Source organism: Colletotrichum karsti, assembly GCF_011947395.1.
Source record: "Colletotrichum karsti strain CkLH20 chromosome Unknown Scaffold37, whole genome shotgun sequence".
NCBI lineage: Eukaryota > Fungi > Ascomycota > Sordariomycetes > Glomerellales > Glomerellaceae > Colletotrichum > Colletotrichum karsti.
The window spans coordinates 367931-387223 of NW_024065937.1; the positions used below are offsets into that span (position 1 = coordinate 367931).

At 54.4% G+C, this 19293-nt stretch overlaps 6 protein-coding genes across 6 annotated transcripts; 4 read left to right on the plus strand and 2 right to left on the minus strand.

Moving 5' to 3' along the window:
• Positions 1-1591: 1591 nt before the first annotated feature.
• CkaCkLH20_10037 (CFEM domain-containing protein) lies at positions 1592-3079 on the plus strand (the record flags this gene model as incomplete). The annotated part of the gene is made up of 5 exons (XM_038892752.1): positions 1592-1766; positions 1833-1858; positions 1929-1965; positions 2043-2496; positions 2572-3079. The coding sequence occupies 5 exons, from the start codon at positions 1592-1594 to the stop codon at positions 3077-3079; spliced, it is 1200 nt and encodes a 399-aa protein (XP_038742001.1).
• An 898-nt stretch (positions 3080-3977) lies between these two features.
• CkaCkLH20_10038 (uncharacterized protein) lies at positions 3978-5299 on the plus strand (the record flags this gene model as incomplete). The annotated part of the gene is made up of 3 exons (XM_038892753.1): positions 3978-4477; positions 4543-5011; positions 5069-5299. 3 exons carry the CDS (start codon positions 3978-3980, stop codon positions 5297-5299), a joined length of 1200 nt encoding a protein of 399 aa, XP_038742002.1.
• Positions 5300-6165: 866 nt separating this feature from the next.
• CkaCkLH20_10039 (d-isomer specific 2-hydroxyacid dehydrogenase) lies at positions 6166-7337 on the minus strand (the record flags this gene model as incomplete). The annotated part of the gene is made up of 2 exons (XM_038892754.1): positions 6166-7052; positions 7139-7337. The coding sequence occupies 2 exons, from the start codon at positions 7335-7337 to the stop codon at positions 6166-6168; spliced, it is 1086 nt and encodes a 361-aa protein (XP_038742003.1).
• Positions 7338-13506: 6169 nt separating this feature from the next.
• Positions 13507-15416, plus strand: CkaCkLH20_10040 (uncharacterized protein; the record flags this gene model as incomplete). Its single annotated transcript, XM_038892755.1, has 2 exons — positions 13507-13970; positions 14030-15416. The coding sequence occupies 2 exons, from the start codon at positions 13507-13509 to the stop codon at positions 15414-15416; spliced, it is 1851 nt and encodes a 616-aa protein (XP_038742004.1).
• Positions 15417-16118: 702 nt separating this feature from the next.
• On the plus strand, positions 16119-17402 carry CkaCkLH20_10041 (uncharacterized protein; the record flags this gene model as incomplete). Its single annotated transcript, XM_038892756.1, has 3 exons — positions 16119-16438; positions 16509-16992; positions 17058-17402. The coding sequence occupies 3 exons, from the start codon at positions 16119-16121 to the stop codon at positions 17400-17402; spliced, it is 1149 nt and encodes a 382-aa protein (XP_038742005.1).
• Positions 17403-17760: 358 nt separating this feature from the next.
• On the minus strand, positions 17761-19104 carry CkaCkLH20_10042 (uncharacterized protein; the record flags this gene model as incomplete). Its single annotated transcript, XM_038892757.1, has 3 exons — positions 17761-18090; positions 18214-18709; positions 18764-19104. The coding sequence occupies 3 exons, from the start codon at positions 19102-19104 to the stop codon at positions 17761-17763; spliced, it is 1167 nt and encodes a 388-aa protein (XP_038742006.1).
• Positions 19105-19293: the final 189 nt, after the last annotated feature.

Genomic DNA, 19293 nt, shown 5'->3' on the forward strand with positions numbered 1-19293 from the left:
ATTGATAGATTGCGCACAAATGAATCAGGGTTTGATACAGACCCGTCGGCGGGAGGGGCTTCAGAACTTTAGTCGCTCTCGCTTGCATGGGTTGCGGAGTCCTTCGCAAGGGTCTTTGGAAGAAATACCGTGCACGGTAGGGATCGACATAAGACAATTTTGACGATTACGGTGCGAGTCTAGCTCCGGTCCAGCCGCCTCTAAAACGCCTCGACAATACCGCTAAAGAACACGGCAAGGGCGGTGAATTGGGTCTGGGGTCTGGGGTTGAAACGTGAGAGAAGGTAAGTCAGACTAACTCAGAGAGTTTGTTTGTTCAGTCAGCAGAGAGCACCGATTATCGTGATACAGATAACTCAACTTACACGCACCGCAAGCATACGATTCTGGGGAGAAAGAGCCAAGAGGTCAATCATCTTCTAGAACCGATCTGAGCTTTTCCCACGGACTTCGACCCCGTCTCTCGGTTCCAGTTCATCCGTTGTCGTCTCCCTTGTGTTGCCCAGACACGCCATCAACTTGGCCGGGCAAGGAGTTGTAAGCGGCTTGGCGGACAAGGAACAAGTCTGCAAACCCCTGAGGAAAAATGCAACGCACGATATGAAAAGCAGTTGCCTTACGCTGTTTTTGCCGAACCGAGAAGATGGCAAGGATGGATTTATTCTCACCATTCGTGATGTCTCAACCAACCTGATGCGGCTGATATTGTATACCAGCTCTCAGCCGGACGTTGGATCTAGCTCTAACTCCGCGGCGATAGCCTCAAACATTGCAGACGTTAAAACACAGTGGTCCGCTTGACAAGTTGCCGTGCCGCTCACGGCAGTCAACCCTATCTTAGCGTGGGCCGTGGGGGCCATGGAGTGAAGGCAATCCGACCTCGCGAAGTCTGCGGAGCAAGGGTCTAAATGCAGCCTAGACCAACATCCAACCTGGCTCCCGGTTCCTTCTCACGTCTCCGCTAGCGACTTGGAGTTTGACATCTCGTTCGTCCGCTTGAGATGAGTGAAGTCTGAAGAAGCCAATCACTCACCCAGGCGGAGGCGGAGGAACGGAAAGCCTTGTCGAAAGGCGGCCCCCTATCCTCGCCTCGCCAGTGTAGGCCCCCTTGGAACACGAGAGGAAGCAGGATCACGCCGTCCACATCCCAGAACGTGCAGAAAACTCTACGAAGTTCTACAGCGGTTATCTTCTGAAGCCTGTCAAGCTTATTTTCCCGTGTATCACATTTAGCGTAGAATAGTTCGATTCCGTGAGTTAGCGTCTCGCCTGCGCGGGAAGGAGAGGGGGCAACCGTGGCGACATCGTGGACCTCTCGAGGTGATAATGGGACGCCGATCTACATAAAGAAGGATCATGCCTTCTTGCCCACTGCTACCATCGATCTGACCGCTCTTCTGTTTCGGTTCGATTCCGGTCTGCTTGCGTGCGATTTCTTGGCCCTTGCCCACCCAGACCCAGACCCAGCTCCTTGGGACTGGACGCAGGCAACACACGACTCGTTGTCAAAGCTTCGCCTTGGGGGCCGATCGTCCCTCGCTCCTTTGCGGGTATTCCGTGTAAGACTGGCTCTCTCGCTCTTGAGTCCAGTATGGAGTTCGCAACTCTAGTTGCCCGGCGCCCTGAGCACATCGATGTTCTGACGATACCGACTCCGCCTCATCAAGCGACTGCCATCTTCATCACATTCTTCTTTCCGGCACTTTCGGTTATCATCTTCGCGGCTCGAACGTACAGCAGACTTTCAACTCGACAATGGGGACTTGGTATGTTGTGCATATGCTCCGTGCTCATGAGAAGTGAGAAGTGCAGGCATGCTGACGCGATTATAGACGATTGGCTTTGCGGCATGGCCGTGGTATGTAGATCACCATCAACAAGGCTGCCCGCTGAAAGTTTCGACGATGTGCTAATAAAGTCAATTTCAGCTATGCGCAGTGCTTATGACGCCGCCTTTCTTCATTTGTAAGTGAACATTATGCCTTGCGCTCTTCCGTACAGCCAGTTACGGTGGCCAATTCCAAGCTAACAAGGAGAAACAGACCTAAAGCTCATGTACTTCGGATACAGAGCTGTCGACGTGCCCGAGACATTCGATTCGAAACCAGCGATGTGGTGGTTCTTCCTGATGCAGATGTTCTACAACCCTGTCTTGGCCTTCGTCAGGGCGTCAGTCCTGGTTTTCCTCCTTCGCCTTGGAGGACAGAAGCCGGGAGTCAGATGGACCATTCACGGACTGAACATCGTCAACGCTCTGATGGCCATTGCAATCTTCCTCGTTGCTCTCTTGCAATGTCTGCCAATCGAAGCCAACTGGGATCCGGTGGTGAGAGCAACGGCAAAGTGTGTCGACAACTCTTTCCACGTCTCGATCTCGTGCCTCAACGTACTCATGGACGTTTTGGTGCTCGCGCTTCCTTTCTGGATCTTCTTGGGGCTGAAGATGCCCCTGGGAGCGAAGATTGCAGTCATCTGCGTCTTCTTGGTCGGTGCTGTGTAAGTGTTACCCCTTGTCTCGGGAACCTCGGCAGATCCAAGCAAAAGTGACTATTACTGACATCTTCTCAACAGTGTTACCGTTGTCGCAATCATCCGTCTTGTCGCAATCTATAAACTCTTCTACGTACCGCCCGACCCGACCAAGGACCCCTTCCACGACATCGGAGTCGTCTACAACGTCGTCGAGGTCAACCTGGCCATCATCTCAGCCTCAGCCCCTGCGCTGCGCCCCATGTTCCGGAGGTGGTGGCCCAAGCTATTCGGTGGCATCTCTTCTGGGAAGACCAGCGGTGCTCTCAAATACTACGGCAACGCCTCCCGACAGCGCAATACGATGCGAGACGGCGACAACATCACTCTCAAGGATATGCGTATGACGCGCTCGCAACATCATACCGAGATTCGCAGCACCTCTCCCACGGGATCTGAGGAGGAAATCATGACATATAACGGCATTATCAGAACTACCAACGTCAATTTGACTTACGAGTCAAATACCAGCGTGGGAGACGATGCCCGTTCATCGACGGATTTCAAGACAGGCGAGAAGGCGCAGAGCACCAAGGGGCCTGTGGCTTAGGGGTCTTCTTTGACGATACCAAAGGCCGGCAGGAGTTTATTATGCAGCGTCGGTTTCTATGTTTCGAAGTTTGAGATATCCTGTCATCACAGCGCGAGATGAGCATGCCAGTTTCTTAATGTTTCGACCTACCCTCTACATACATATATCAAATACCTATTTCCTCTTTATATCTGACTTAGATCTAGGGATTCTTCCTGTGTTCCTTTTTATTCGGTTTATGTCTTTGGTGTATGTCATGGATCCTTCTTTACAACTGATAGCAAAGGCCTTTGAATGATATTGTGAACCTTCATGTTCCAAAGCATACATGTACTTGACATCACCCTTCTTCAGGCAAGTCGGTGCTTATGTACATGGACTCTTTGCAGTTTGGTCTTGTTCAGCAGAGCGGCATGTCCTTGGACCTGAGTATCTTTTCACCGTTTCAATCCCAGCCCGTCCTGCCCTCGTTCAAACTGACGACTAAGCCAGACTTGGTCACCTGATGTTGCCTCTCACTCCCCATCGTTGAGGATGCCGCGGAGGATCAACCGAGGGAAGAAACAAGTTACCTGAGGCTGTTGCACCCAGAAAAGACCTTTCCCCCTCGAGGGTTTCTCTGACTGTTTTGTTTTTCTTCGCTTACGGTGCCCTCGACGCGACTTTTATCCTTCCACCTCCCACATCCCACCAACCGCGAAATATTTACTGTTTCGTTCTCGCCATCACAAATTCTCCTCGACGACGACGCTGTCGAGATCCCGTCATTTTCTCCTTCGTCATCTTCTGCTCTTCTTTCGACGCGAACTATTCGGTTCCTCCTTTCGCTATTACCCCTTTGCTTCGAAAAGCCTCCGTCGACAACAATTTCCAGCGTGCAACATTCCATCTCCCCTACCGTCTCCCGACTATCAAGATGTCCTCCACCCAAGAAACCCCGCTCATCTCCTTTGATGATGGCCTCGTCTTCTCTGACGAGGACGAAGATGTCGAGGGCCCCGTCACTGACGAGGACCCCTTGCCCCCTGACGAAGACTCCAAGTCCTCTGACTCCGGTCGCATCTCATCCCCTGGTGCTGTCGTCAGGGCTACTTCCGCCCACTCTGGTGAGCTTGTCATCGTCGAGGACGTGCATCCTGCATCTGTACCCAACCCTAACGGCAACTGCTGGTTCGACAAGCTGCCCTGCGAGATTCTCGCTCAGATCGCTGAGGAGCACAAGGAGATCCTGCTCGATTCATCATGGCCTTACCGCTTTCTGGGCAGCACTGCCAACTTTGCCTCTATCAACAGGCGCACCAGGGACGCGAGTATCAGGGCCATGTTCAACGGAATGAGCCTCCATACCTCTGAGGTTAATCTCTCGACGCGCCTCCAAGCCGTCGAGAACAGAGACGGCATTCTGAAGTCTGTTAGGTGAGCATTCCTCCGATTGTGGTCAGCGGTTTTCGTTGTTGGAGATGTCCATCTAACCTTTCTAGATTCTTCACCCTGAGCGTGTCATCCATGATCGATGCGGGCGACCGCCCCAATGGCAAACTTCCTTCTCGCCTGGCTGGCATGATCAAGCGCATGCCCTTTCTCGAGGACATCACGCTCGAGTTCGTGGGCTCCAGTGGCCTCGCTAACTCCTTCGGAACCGCCCTGAACCATCTTGGCGTCAGCTTCGCTCACCTGAAGGTCTTCGACTGTCAGACCCCTGGCATTAACATCGAGGACCTGTCGATGCCATTCCCTCAGCTGAAGGTCTTCAGATTCGCCTTTATGGATGGCCCCATTTCCTCGGTAGCTTTTCGACAGTTTGTTCACCGCCAGCAGCTTCAAGAGATACTTCTCAAGAAGAAAGACTGGACTTTGGACAGCTTTCGGGATATTGTCAAGCCGCTGTCAGGCCAAAGATCTCTCAGGAACCTCACCTTCGATGGTTGGCTTTACGAAGTCAGAGTTTCGGTACGCCACCCTTTTACTCGTTTCTCAACGTTCACTGACACATTTTGCGCCACACAGGACCTGGTGGACGTTCTGTCGTCAAAGCTGTCGAAGCTCAAGATGCTTCGTCACCTCACCTTGACCGCCCAGCAGCTGATTGTGCCTCGAGAGGATGAGGAACCCTTCCACGCCGATGACCTCGCCCTTCTGTCTCGGACCCACCCGCTGAACGAGTATGTGGATGATAACGCGCTTCAGATCTTCGAGGATTTGCCGTCTCTTCATTCGGTCCGCTTGCCCCGATTCTAGGAGGATACGGTCAAGTACATCCCCATGAGGGGCGAATTTGGCGAGCTGATTGGTGTCCTTGATGAGGACCTTTCGCATGACTACTCCAGCGAAGACGAGGCTGATTAAAGCTCCGATCCTAGCGATTACGATGATACTATGGACGGCGAGTTCAGCCATAGCGGATTGCCGGTGTTTTCGGACAAGACTGACATCTCCTCTTAGGTATCAACCGTCCGAGACAACCACGAAGTCCTTGTCTCGGCTGCTGCCCACCTGTTGGGGCTCTGAGTCTCACTCTTGCGAAGCTGTATTCCCAGCCATATGTCTTGAGTTTACGACTCCGTCACTGATAGTACACACAACATTCATTCCTCACCAAGCATTCAAGACGAATTATCAAAGAGAGCGGTGGAAGGCTTGATGCTTGCATAGTAAGGCATGGACGAGGGGCTCAAGTGGGATTTGGGACTGACTGTCGGCTTGGTTCTTGCAGGAAAGGTTACTCTTTACGGATGTTTGGACGGGGGTATGGAAGACGATTCTGGGTTTGCGTGGGTCGAGGATGAATGACACTTTGGCCCGTGGAGTGTTGGATTTGGCTGTTTCCTCCCTCGGATAGGGACTGTGTTGGTTTTTCAAGTCACTTGCTGAACAATGAGAATGAAACTCTTTAGCTACTGGCTGTCCCTCAACAAACGTTATTTGATACTGGAAGGACTCCTCCCAACAGAAACGTGCACATTCTATATGCTTCGTTGATCGTGTACGTCAACCGTCGGGGATAGCGACGCATGGATGAAAACGAAGTATGGCGGACTCAGAACCAAATACGTAGATCAAGTCGTGAAAGCAACAACCTCGGGTGGGAATAAGACATTTGTTTCTTATGCCAAAACGTTGACAAGCACATCGCCCGCCTGCCATCGCTTGATGTTATCAACCTGCTGCTCGTACCAGGCGTTCAACGTCTTCTCCTCGACGTAGCCCATGTGAGGCGTCAACAGCACTCTACTCCTCCCATCCCGTCCCCATTCCGTCGTCCGCCACTCGCTATCCGTCGGCAACGGCTCGAGATTGAAGACATCCAAAGCGCAGCCGCGGATGCCGCCCTTCTTCAACGTCTCAAGCAGATCCTTCTCCTCCACCAACGGACCTCGCGAAGTGTTCACAAACAGCGCCGTCTTCTTCATCTTGGACAGATCGTCCGCGTTGATCAGCCCGCGAGAGCGATCGGAAAGTACAAGGTGGACGCTAAGGACGTCCGCGGTACTGAAGAGCTCCTCACGACTGACCACCTTGAACGTCTTCTCCCCGTCAGGTCCCTCGACCGGCAGACCCTCGGCCCGCGCCTTCTCGTCCGCGGCCTCCTGCGTCAGGTTCGTGCTCCAGGCGATGATCTTCATGCCAAAGGCTAGATGCATGATCTTCGCCGTCGATACACCCAGACGACCCAGCCCTACGACACCGAACGTCTTGGCCGTGAGGCCCATGGCGAGGTCGGTCTGCCACAGACCGGACTTCACAGCCAGATCATCAGAGGCGATGTTGCGCGCGAGGGAGAGAATGAGGGTGACGCAGTGCTCTGTCGTCGAGTTCGTTCCGACTTGCTTGCCGGTGGACTTGTCTGCGGAGCCGGCGACGGGGATGCCGCGGTCCTTGAAGGCGGGAAGGTCGAGGCTGTTGTTCCGCAGGCCGGTTGTGAGAAGGAGCTTGAGGTTCGGGAGGCGGGTGATGAGATCCTTCGGGAAGGGAGTGCGTTCTCTCATCGTGCCTGATGCATATTAGTCATGATGCTTCTTTGACACGTGTATAGGATAAGAGATCAATGGATGAAGCTGCTGCAGAAGGAATCCTTACAAATGACATCGAAAGGCTCCAATCTCGAAACCAGACCATCTTTGACGTATTCGGGGGTCTCTGGGTGGTTGTAGGGCAGCAGGGTGTCTCTGAAGGTGGTGACGTCGAACAGCGACTTGTCGAGCTTCTTGAAGTGGGGTTCCGAGATGCCCTGGTAGTCGTCGAGGACGGCGATCTTGAGTTGAGTGACTTGAACCATCGTCGCGAGCTTTCTCGTGATTACGGAGTGATGTGGTCTTGTCGAATTGATTGGAATCAATGGCTGCGGGTGTGAATATGGTCGACAAGACGTGATCGCGGCAGGCCGGCTTGGCGGGGTCGTTAGACAACGGAGGCGAGATCGGAGGCGGAATGCACTCATGCGAGGCCGTGACGTAACCGAGGTATGAAATCACACTCTTCGCAGCCAAGCTAGAGTCTGGACGAGACTGATACTGAGTAAGTTATTGCGCGAGATGTCGTTTGCCGTTTGGTAATATTAATCGATGTTGGAGGGATTTTGAGGGCTCAATTTGGCATCTCCAACACAGCTTTTTGCTTAGAAAGCATGAGATGCTCAGCTTACAATGGGAAAACGTTCAGCACACAGCTTTGTTTCCCCGATAGTCATTGACAAGTAAGAAAGCGAACTGGATGTGTTTGAGAACACGCTTCCGGATAAAGACTAGGCCGGTTCTTCCTCTCGGGATCGCAACGGTGAGTCTGAAGATGCACTCGCCCCGGCTGCCAGAGGTCAAACGGTCGGCAAAGAGGGGAAGAGACCGAGTCGGTGCCGGAAACTCCGATGCGGGTGGCTGAACTCCCGCTGCAAGTCGCCATTTCGCTGCGGCAATGCGCTTCTCAGCATTATGAGAGGGCCAGTGAGACCATCCAGTTCATTTGCTGCTCAGCATAACGCAATAGGCCTTTTCTTTCACCTTTTTGAGGTTTATCTCTTGCCGTAACCAGCGAGAAACCCCGTGTTAAAATAGACAGATGGGTTTCCACGCCGGTATTTCCACGAAGCTCTGGCCGACGACTCATCAGTGTCTTCATCAAGCTGGGATGGCACGGATGGAGTTGATGTTTATCTTATCGAGCCCTCCTCAGTCTTCACCGGGAGAAAAGCTGCCGCCAATTACCCCAGTGTCTGCGCGGTGCGCACACGTATGCCCGCGTGCTTTCACCCACATCCCTGGCCCCCAATTTCTGCTCCTCCGCGATAGATCAGGCCAGACCACGTCGCGGAGTGAGTCTCTGACACCAGCCCAGGGACATCCATGATGAGAACGATGGACTTGAAATGGAGATTGCCCGGACACTGTGGAATTTGACAGCTTTGCTGAGCAGCAAAAACCCCCGGAACGAACAACGGCGCGTCGGCGCCTGGGAATCGTTGACCGGCGGTGACCGTTCAGCTGAAATGAGGGTCAATGTATGGAGGTGGGAATTGTCTTTAGCGACGGAGTATTCCTCATCCAATCGGCAGAGCATTCGATGACGCGATTTTGAAATCAGGCGCTATCGAGAAAACATTCGTAAAATATTTCGACTTTCCCCAGCAGCGCAGATAAGTTTTGATTGGCATCATGAGCCTTTCAGTTCACATGTCACTGAGCAAAAGTCATGCAGAACTGTCAGTGTTGTTATGAACTCACACCCCGTCTTATTCCCTAACACCAAGAATGAGCAGCGGCGCATAATTCCCATCTGTGCCAATTCGGTGCTGGTCACCACCAACACCACCGACCTACCAAGTCGGTAAATCGGTTCGCTGTCGCCAAGTAACTTCAAAATTTTCATGACAAATGAGTATTGCCTGAGAGGCCGTTGGTTGGACTGTCGGACTTTCGCCTCTGAGGAGATCCATACTCGATTTTACTTTCCTTTACGAGAATCTCAAGTCCGAGTGGCCGGTTCGAGGCTTGGGGCTGGGCTCTGGCGCGTGCTAGTTGAATGTCACACGCGCATCTCAGACCTGGAGTCGAGATCTGTCACTCCCAATTCCCATTCAAGTCTGGGGAAACCGACATTGTTCATCGTGGCCAAGGGTCTCGTTAGACCGCGCTGCTCATCCCGCCATGTAACGTGTTGTCGACACGATAAGCTTTTCCACTGGCTTTCGGTCTTCTTGTCCGTGTCTCTCGGCGCTCCTTGGAAATGTCTTGTTCTCCTAGACACAGCTGTGCCAGGCGCGCTTCCCGTCACGGCGCGCCGCCGTGACTCGCAACAGGGCAAACCGGCAGCATCCGAGGGAACCGCACCATTCTTCCCTTTCTTGCCCAAGTCTCTTAGACGCCGAGCTCATTCCGCCAGGGCAAAGACTGGGCGAGCCAAGGCGGCGGGAAACGGCTGGGCAGGCAGTGAGAGGAGGAGAGAGGCAGGCGTCGTCCCGATAGACTCGATGCGTTGCTCACTGAAGGGGCCTGGCAAGCTACCTTGTCACCTTGCCTCGCAGGCTTTTCGGAGGATTCAAGGGCCTGGTACTGCTTGCTTGAGCCCCCGGACGCCACCTGCATCGCGCGAGGCGGCGGACATGACAGGGGAGCCAGGGGACTTCCTCGGTCCCGCGTGCGCCATCTCCATCACTGTGCAGGCGTTCGTCCCAATGAAGGGGGTGATCGCACACCATCTCAATTGTGGTTTGTGTGGTTGTAAGTGGTTATCTCGGTGTCGATGTTGATGAAACAGCCGATTCATAAAGACAGGAGACGATGCGATGAACCGGATGAAATCATGAGGTTGCTCATCACTTCACCGATCGGCAATGGACCCTTACCGTCTCATCAGATTGACGGAATAGAAACACCAAGACCCTGAATGTTGGAAGTTGTGAGTAGTCGCGAAGTATCCGTAGACTGAAGAACACGTTCGCCAACAATGAGAACCAGAGTATCTCGCCTCACTCATCTCCCTGGCCTGATAAGCTGAGCGACACACATGCCTATTTGGGTATCATGAAGGACTTGGCCAAGGAATATGACACGAGAAATCATGTTTTCTCCCTCGTTTCAATCACTCTGCTCATCCTGCCCGCACGCAATAGCTGTCAGCTACTCACATTCATCGCATTACCTCTTTTGACGTGCCGCCAACGCCACAGACCAGTCGCACTTTCCATATCTCATCGAGATGCGCCCTATCAGCCTGAGACGAGCGAATCAATATGAGGGGATTGGTGATGATGTGAGAGAACATGCGACATCCCGCACCGGTGCGCCACCACCTGTGTGTCAATTCGGACTCCTCACAACAAAACAGCAGCAGAGTCGGGCACCTCTTCTGTCCCTTTTCTGCCTCGTGTGTTCGAACCGCGGCACACACTCACTCGCAGCTGACACGCGACACCGCGAAAGACAGCTCTGATGTCGCGGGGTCTGGCGTACCGCAGGGGTGCGTTCGAACTTTTGCCAGATGCCAATACCGCTAATGCTGCCAATAACAAGACAAGCGATGAGGCGAAGGTTGCGGCCTTGGGGATGCCTGCAACTGGCGTCTTGGCTCTCGACGAAAACGAGAGCGACGGGGGCACTGTTTTAAGCCAAATCCAAAGGGACATGAAGCCAAGACCGAGGTTTTATGAATCCCTTACCACCTTTCGTTTTGGTTTTCTGGGCTCCATATCTTTTGATGTGGTCTACCGTCTACCGAGTCCATTTCCCAGGTGTCTGGCGCCGTTGGACTAACAACAAAGACCCATATGCCAGATAGATATCTGTTAGACGGACTAATACTTTACACTAAAGCACTAAAAGGCAACGTGAGACCGGGCACTCCCACATTCCCAACACACCCCCGGGATTGTTGCACAAATTTCGGCGGTATTCAGTGGGGTACGAGCGGACGTGCGATATGAAGAACCAATCCGACTCGCCCATCTCTCCGGCCAGAGACGATCCAAGACCCAAAAGGACCTTGGGATGGGGTCAGTACCAAGAACTGCAGACCCAAGAACTGCAGACAAAAATCCCCCGGGGTGGTGCTGGCCGCGTCTGGTCTGGACTGGGAATAGCTTCGTGTCCCGGAACCAACCAGACCAACCACAGCAGCAGGGCCGTGGAGACAGGGACATTAAGCTCATGGACCACGGAAACGGCTCTTATCGTTTGGGAAGGTCGCCGGGGTCTAGTGGCACGGCAGACAGGCAGGCAATCTGTGTTGGATATGGTGCCAAAAGTCAACGCGCCTGTCAACCCCCGAGTGCGAAGAAGCCGGACGACCAGCTGAAGAAGACTGAAAACACTCGAAGGGTGTCAATGATCTGGCAGGCAGACAGCAAGGTGGTAACGATGACAGCGTCATTCAAGCGGCAACCCTCGGCTCCAACTCCAACTTGCCTGAACCTTCATCTCCAACGAGACTCGACGAAAGGATACGGGCACTTTCCCCTCACTCAACTGCCTAATAAAAGCAAAGGCCAAGGCCGTTTACACCCATTCATCCTTCGACAGAAGCAGCAGCTCCTTCCCTTCTGTGCCGCAACTCTATCTTGGCGAAGCATAACCGTATCATGGACGGGCGCAATGGCAGAGGATTGTCAACACCACCAGCCGACATCAACGGGCTCCTACTTGCTCGCTACCGCCGCTGTGCCGCGGATGGACGTTGCCAGTAATATACACGACAATCCTTCCTCGATGAACTGAGCGAATCGGGGACTGGGTGTGGTGGCACTTGTCGGCTATCAGCCACCCTCCAAGGACCGCCTCCCGTCCATCGTGCAGACCAAACTTCTTCTCGAAGCCGCGCCAGAAGGCGGCCATGCGGCCGGGCAGGATTGGCAATGGGTCGCTCTCCCGCGGGAGGAATGCCTAGGTGGTGGTGGTGGTGGCAGGCTGACCAGCCAGGGAGGATCGATATCACAACGACTAACTCACCACTCAGCTTCAGACTCTGCGACTTACTGACTGCAACACACGAGAGAGGGACGGAAAGACAAGAAAAGAAGAAAGAACCACAACACCAACGGGCGCCTCCGACCAGCACCAAAGAAGCAAACAAGGCCGGGCAGCGCGCCAATGAGTGCTTCTCAGAGTACGAGTGGCGGCGATGCCAAGGTCGATCAACGTTGCTGCCAAGAGACTCGGCGGTCGCATTTCACAGAGCCGACTTTTTCTTCGCAAGTCTCTTCACCTCTCACCACTTTGGAGAGGCCATACAACAGCCAGTCAGTTGATTCGATGTTGCCGTGCCTGAGCCTGCTGATATGATCCGGCAAGCTGAGTTGCTGGCCGGGTTTTGACTGCGTGCCTCGAACCACGAATCGCGAATCATATTGCTCCCTCCCTCTCTATTCGTACAAAGTCTTGATTCTCCCCCAGACGACGCCGCCGCCTATCTGTTACCACCCCCGATCCTCGACCTGCCTAATCGGGCCATTCGTCCTGGGAAGCCCATCGTGGTCCATCAGGTCTGTCAGGTCTGTGATCCATCCAGAGGCCCATCCTTTCCTCTCAGTCCACAATTCCGTAGCCCTCTGTCTCGGTCCAGCCTGGTCTTGGGAGGCCGACTCTCACCTGTTGGATCGTTCCGGTCTCATCCCACGCTGCGCGTTGCCCGCCCATCTCCGAGATGGCCACTTGGGGCAGCGGGCTCAGTTCAGTCGACGACTCGGACTCAGACTGTGATTCGAGTTGGTGGTTGGGTGTCTTCCCTGTCGGCTTGTCTGACCCCAGACCCCTCGCGGCCCCCGGCGTTGTAACCATCTTCATCGCTACAGAGTGACCTCCTCAGAGACAGATAGAGCAGCCCTAGATGCTCATGTCGTGTGCCCTGCGATGTGATACTTCCAGTATCGTACATGGTACTGAGCAGACATGGCGTGGGTGCTTTCGCCTCCCGTCCCGTGGCGACGGTATGCGCGAGATGGACCGCCCATGTTCATCCCACATGAACCTTGCTCATCGCTGAGGTTGTCGTTGAGCCATCCCCGTGAGTTCTCTGTCCATCCCATGCCATCCATGCCATCTCCCTCCGCGCTAGGCGTGAGTCCTGGTCCATGACAAACCCCGGTTCTCCTCACCCCTTCCCTTCACCCCGGTCAACGCTCCCACCCTTCCACACGCTAGCCATCCCGCTCATGTCTCTCTATCTGCGGATACCTACCGGCTGCCGAATGCAGCTGTGATGCGACCTGCCATTATCGCTGCTGGGAAATATAAAACATGTCCCTCGAGACGCCCTCCCGGACGATGCCCTCCCCTCCCCTCCTCTTCTCGCGATCAGCAGCCTTCTCAACCACGGCCAACAGGATTCCACCTGTCAATTGCTGTCGAAAAGACTCGTTAACTCGTGTCTTTGTCGTGTATCCTTAACCGGGACTTCCTGTCTTAGTTCAACAACACAATCACACTCCCAGGAACGCACACAACTCCCGCCAACAACTCAATATGAGTAACCTTGGAGGTTTCCAGGACGATGTCCTGGCCAAGGCCCACGTTCCCTCGGCCACCATCCAGGGCACCGAGAAGGAGATCCACGCCGGCCGCGGCTCGTTCGACGTGACCGCCGCCGCCGCTCCCCCGATCGACGAGGTCTACGACTCAAAGTCCGACGATGACTACGCGGACAAGCCCACGGAGGAGGAGCTTCGCACCCTCCGTCGCGTGTCCGGTCCCATCAACTGGAGCATGTACACCATCGCCTTCGCCGAGCTGTGCGAGCGTTTCTCCTACTACGGTTCCTCCATCCTGTACACCAACTTCGTCATGCGCCCCATGCCGGAGGGTTCCAGGACCGGTGCTACCTACAGCGGCGACAACCGCACGCCCGGTGCCCTCGGCATGGGTCAGAGAGCATCTCAGGGTGTCTCGCTGGTCAACATGTTCTGGGCCTACATCACTCCTCTGTTCGGGTATGTCTCTCACTCCTGACTTACACGCGTGGGCGAGCAGGATAGCTAACTTCCGCCAGTGCCTGGTTGGCCGATGCCAAGTTTGGTCGTTACAAGGTCATTCACATCGCCATCGTCGTCTCTACCGTTGCCCACATCATTCTCACCATCGCCGCCGCGCCCGCCGTCCTCGAGAAGGGCAAGGTCGCCTTCGCCCCGTTCTTCCTCGGCCTCTTCACCCTCTGCACCGGAACCGGTCTCTTCAAGGCCAACATCTCACCCATGCTGGCTGAGCAGAACCAGGACACCCACATGCGCGTCGTTGAGCAGAAGGGCGAGCGCGTGATTGTCGACCCCGCGGTCACCAACACCCGTATCTTCCTGTGGTTCTACTTCGCCATCAACGTCGGTGCCACCTCCGGCCAGATCTCCATGGTCTTCGTCGAGAAATACCACAGCTTCTGGCTTGCTTTCTTGCTGCCCACCATCCTCTTCCTCATCTGCCCCGTCGTCCTCTGGTCCAACTACAAGAGATACCACCTCACTCCTCCCACCGGCTCCGTCCTCGAGAAGTTCCTGAAGATGTTCAACTTCGCCCGCAAGCGCTCCGGCGGCATCACCAAGATCCAGTTCGATCACGCCAAGCCCAGCAACGTCCCCGTCGCCGAGCGCCCCGGCTGGTTGACCTACGACGATGCCTGGGTCGACGAGTGCCGTCGTGGTCTCCGGGCCTGCAAAGTCTTCCTCTTCCTGCCCGTCTTCTTCCTCGCCTACAACCAGATGACCAACAACCTGACCTCCCAGGCCGGCTCCATGGTCCTGAACGGCGCTCCCAACGACGTCATCCAGAACCTCAACCCCCTGTCCATCATCATCATGATCCCCATCCTCGACAAGTTCGTCTACCCCGGTTTCCGCCGCATGGGCTTCAACTTCACCCCCATCAAGCGTATGACCACCGGTTTCTTCTTCGCCGCCGCCTCCATGATCGCCGCCGCCGTCATGCAGCACTACATCTACCAGATGTCCCCCTGCGGCAAGTACGCCACCATCTGCGAGGAGGGTCCCGCCGACATCAACGTCTGGGCCCAGTGCCTCCCCTACATCTTCATCGGTCTGGCCGAGATCTTCACCAACGTCACCTCGTACGAGTACGCCTTCTCCAAGGCCCCCGAGAACATGAAGTCCCTCGTCATGTCCGTCAACCTCGCCATGAGCGCCATCTCCGCCGCCATCGGCCAGGCCTGGACTCCTCTGTCCGAGGACCCCCTCCTCGTCTGGAACTACGCCTCCGTCGCCATCATCGCCTTCGTCGGCGGTGTCGCTTTCTACTTCTGCTTCAAGCACCTAGACGCCGAGGAGGACCAACTCAACTCCCTCAAGAAGACCAAGTTCGTCGGCAACAACCAGCCCACCGCTGCTGCCCAGGACGCCATCCACCCGCCTGTCCACTCCGACAAGGTCTAAAGAGAAACGTGTTTCCGATAATGTCGCCACGTCTCTGCGGTTGTCCCTCTTGTTGGACAGGATTGAGCGCTGGCTTACCCTATGCTCATTTGGTTGTAATGATTTCCCGCGTCAAATGATTCCCCGGTGGTTGGCTTGGACCAGTTGCCAATATCTTAGCTAGACAATTGCACTTGGTGCATATAATAAAAAATATCTATTCTATCATGATCAACTCCCTTCTGAGACCAAGACTCTCCGCAACGTCCAAAGGTTGAAGTGACTCTGTCAAGGAAGGATCCCCTATTTGCTTTGTGGATAATATACTGCAGATGCTTCTGTTTTGTTCAATCAATCCACGTACATTTGCCTTCGAATCCAATCAATGGAGAAAGTCATATTGTCTTTGTGTATTGCTACTTGGCTTTGATGTAGTACGCCCTGCTGCCTATAGGTACCTATTTGACGTGAAAGAGGTAAAGTGAAATCTCTGGTGAATATGCCTTGGCCCTGCTTCAACCTTCGTGCGGACGTGGGAATTGTCTGGAACCATCTGATCTGCGATTTTACCTCACTTTATCAGCACCATTTGGAAGTCTATCTGCGGAGGGAAGCTTTCAACTTTCCACACTCCATCTCTTCAACCCCTCATCTACCTTAGTTCTCTACACGCAACAGATTCTACCTGCAGCGAACTCCTGACGAGGCCTCACAATAGACACCATGGAGCCAATTGATCACCCTGTTGCGAGCGATACGAGCATCGCGAAGCCGCCTCACGCTCTAGGCGCTTCGACCTCGGCCAAGGCCCAATTGATTACTCTCCCGGCAGAGCTGATCCTCGCGATTCTCGAGCTGTGCAAGAAGCCAAGTCGCGGATATTGCCGGCCCAGCGCGATTACTGCGCTGTCTCAAGTCAACAAGCAGCTCCGCGAAGCTTGTATACCCATCATGTTTGAGACCATGACCCTGTGGACTAAGGAGGATCGGCTTCGTAGCCACCTTCAAGCCATCGACGGCAGTCGCCTTCTCAAGATCGTCCGGTATGTTCCTCTCTTCCTCGGCTGTCAAGTCTACCACCTCGTCTCCGCCTGAACACTAACACTGCTTCAGCTACCTGCGTGTTCATACCAACGGCCCTAGGCGAGAGCCTTTCGACGAGCACGACATCGTCAGCCAACCTTGCGAGAAGGAGGCCCCGGTTCTCCTAGCAAAGGTCCTCGGCCAGATGACGCACCTCCAAGACCTCAGCCTCATCATCGGAGACGGAAACCAGTCGCTGCTGATCCCTCTGCGCAAGGAACTCAAGGGAATGGTCATGCCCTCCGTCCGAAAGCTCATCTTCCACACCACCCTCACCGTCAGCTTCATTCCCGAGGTTTTCAGTGAGCTGCGCGCCCTCAGTATCCACGTTTGCGGCACACCCTGCAAGACTCCCGGCCTTGCGGCGATCGCGCCCAAGCTGAAGGAGAAGCTGAACACTCTGCACCTCTACAAGGCCGGTTGGACGAAAGACGGTATCCGGGAGATTGCCGACCTGTTTCCGGCTGTGGAGAACTTGACGGTAGGAGGAGAGGTAAAGAATGTGAAGATCTCCGTGAGTATTTCCACTCATATACACACCGGCCGAAGCTTGATGAAACTGACGAGGAGTAATTTCAGGGTTTGGTGCCCATCTTCAAGCGCTTCACCAACCTCAAGCACCTGGCCCTCACCGATCTGCAAGTCGTCGTGCCTGAATCGGACATCGAGACCACCCGCGCCAAGTGGTACTTCATGGAGATCGAGGAGCTTCGGGAGGATCACCCTCTCAAGGAGGACCAGGGTGTCGTCGCGAAGAAGTTCTTCCGTGGATGCCCCGAGCTTGTCGATATGGTCTTTGAGACCATGTTTGAATGGGCTGACACATGTCGCTTCCGCCCCGTCAAGGACGAGGAATCTGGAGAGGTCAACGAGGTCAGCAAAGAGGAGGGTCATTTCTGGCCCAGTCTTTCCGAGTTTGTCTGAAGGATGGAGACATGGTGATCGGAGTGAACGAAAAGCTGGCGCGGAACGAGAACGGGAAGTCCATCATACCTACTGTTAAGTCACTGCTGGCAATAAAGATGAGACGCTGGTGTACGTGCAGATCCTACCTTTACGAGTAGATAGCAAATCGCAGCTTTCTAACATGACCATATCACCGGCACGACGTAAGACCTGCCTGTTCTATTCCTTCACTTTGATTCAATTTGTCGACATTGCAAAATTGGCCATGCGCGTACTTCGGCTACTCATACACAGCTGCATGTGCCCAACTGGGTCAACTTTGCCCATCCACCCGTTACCTCGCCCCCATACTCCGGTCCACCAAGCAGACTCTCGTTCAGAAAGAAGGCCATCCGTACTCGCCGCAGTCAGCCACGGCGTCAACGTGGATCAATCCCAAGCCGTCGCTCTTCGTGGGCTTCTCCAGGTTGGGCGTGCACCGAACTGATCGGTAGTTCGGGGACATCAGGTAAGCCGTTTCTAGTCGACGACAGATGCTGAAGATATCATCGGCCCTCCAAGCTTGACTGTCTGACCTCCACCGACTGTCAAGGTTCGGTTTTCCACGGTCTGACCTCGCTACCCGTTGAACACGACCACCAGAGGCACACGTGCCGAGGGCTAAGGTCTTCACGTTCTGGAACAGATCAAGGGAGGGTGTGATATTCTGGAAACAGTTTGTGGTCAGTGGTGTATTTCCTAGGAGATTACTGCCGGAACGGAAGAGGACAGAAATGGTGATAGTGATGAAGGGCAAAGAGAAACAAAAGCGCGAGGCCAAACATCTTACCCAAAGATCATCTCTGAGTCCACCACCAAGGATCAAACACTTAATTTCCGGGAACATCTCTTGGACTTGAGCGATGTTCTCGCAAGTCCAACCGGGCTTGTAAAGCTCCAAGGTCCGAAGCTGCTGAAGCTTCGGAGCAATCCCCTTTAGACCAGGCGACGACTTGGGGGCACAGCTGAGGTGTAGACTCAAAGCATGCAAGTTTGGGAACACATCAGGAATGAACTTTGCTGTCGTGCCCGCAGCCCAGGCAAAGCCCCTGACAGTCGGGAAGGTCATGCTCTGCTCGAGGAAGACCTTGCGAAGGGGCCCAAGGAGTGTCTTCTTGCTGTAGCGAAGGTCGAGACAGAGGTCCTTGAGGTTCGTCATCTGCTGCAGAACAGTGGCCAGAAGAACCGGGGTATCGTCGGAGCAAGCATCGCTGACACGAGAGTGAATGAAACGCCAGGGACGCCCCGAGGAACGGTCAGGGCCTTCAGTGCAAATATCCAGGACACTGCAGAGATATCATGAGCTTAGAAGAAATGAACGGGCAGGAGAATGGACCTACCGAACACTCTGTAGGATGCGATGGTTGTCTTGAATGGCTGCAAGATGACGGCCGAGCTCGTCTTCGGGACAGTTGATGCGCATTTTGCGGAAGAGGACGGTAGCACAGAGCCATCGCAGCCTGGTGTCGACGCAGGAGAGAGCAGATGCAGTTCCCTCACCCAATAACGCGCAGTGCTCGGTGATCTCGAGGATCAGCTCCAAGGGTAAGGAGACAAGCCAATTCTTGGTGGGAGAGGATCCCGAACCGAGACTGCCAACATCTTGGGCGTCCGTAGGAGTAGGCGAGTGAGGTTTCATCACGAGGCCGCTTCGGTTGTCTGATTCCATGGAGCAGGACATTGGAATACCTCTCGCCAGACGGAAAGCTTTCGAATGGCTGTTGCAAGTGAAGCCTTGGGGTGCCGATATTGTTGATGAAAGGACTGAGGAAAAGCGATCCTCGAGGGCGAAAGTTGAAAGAAGGAGGAGGAAAAAGCCATTTCTCAAGGAAAAGAAAACAAAAGCCTTACAGCGAGTGGTCGTGATGGA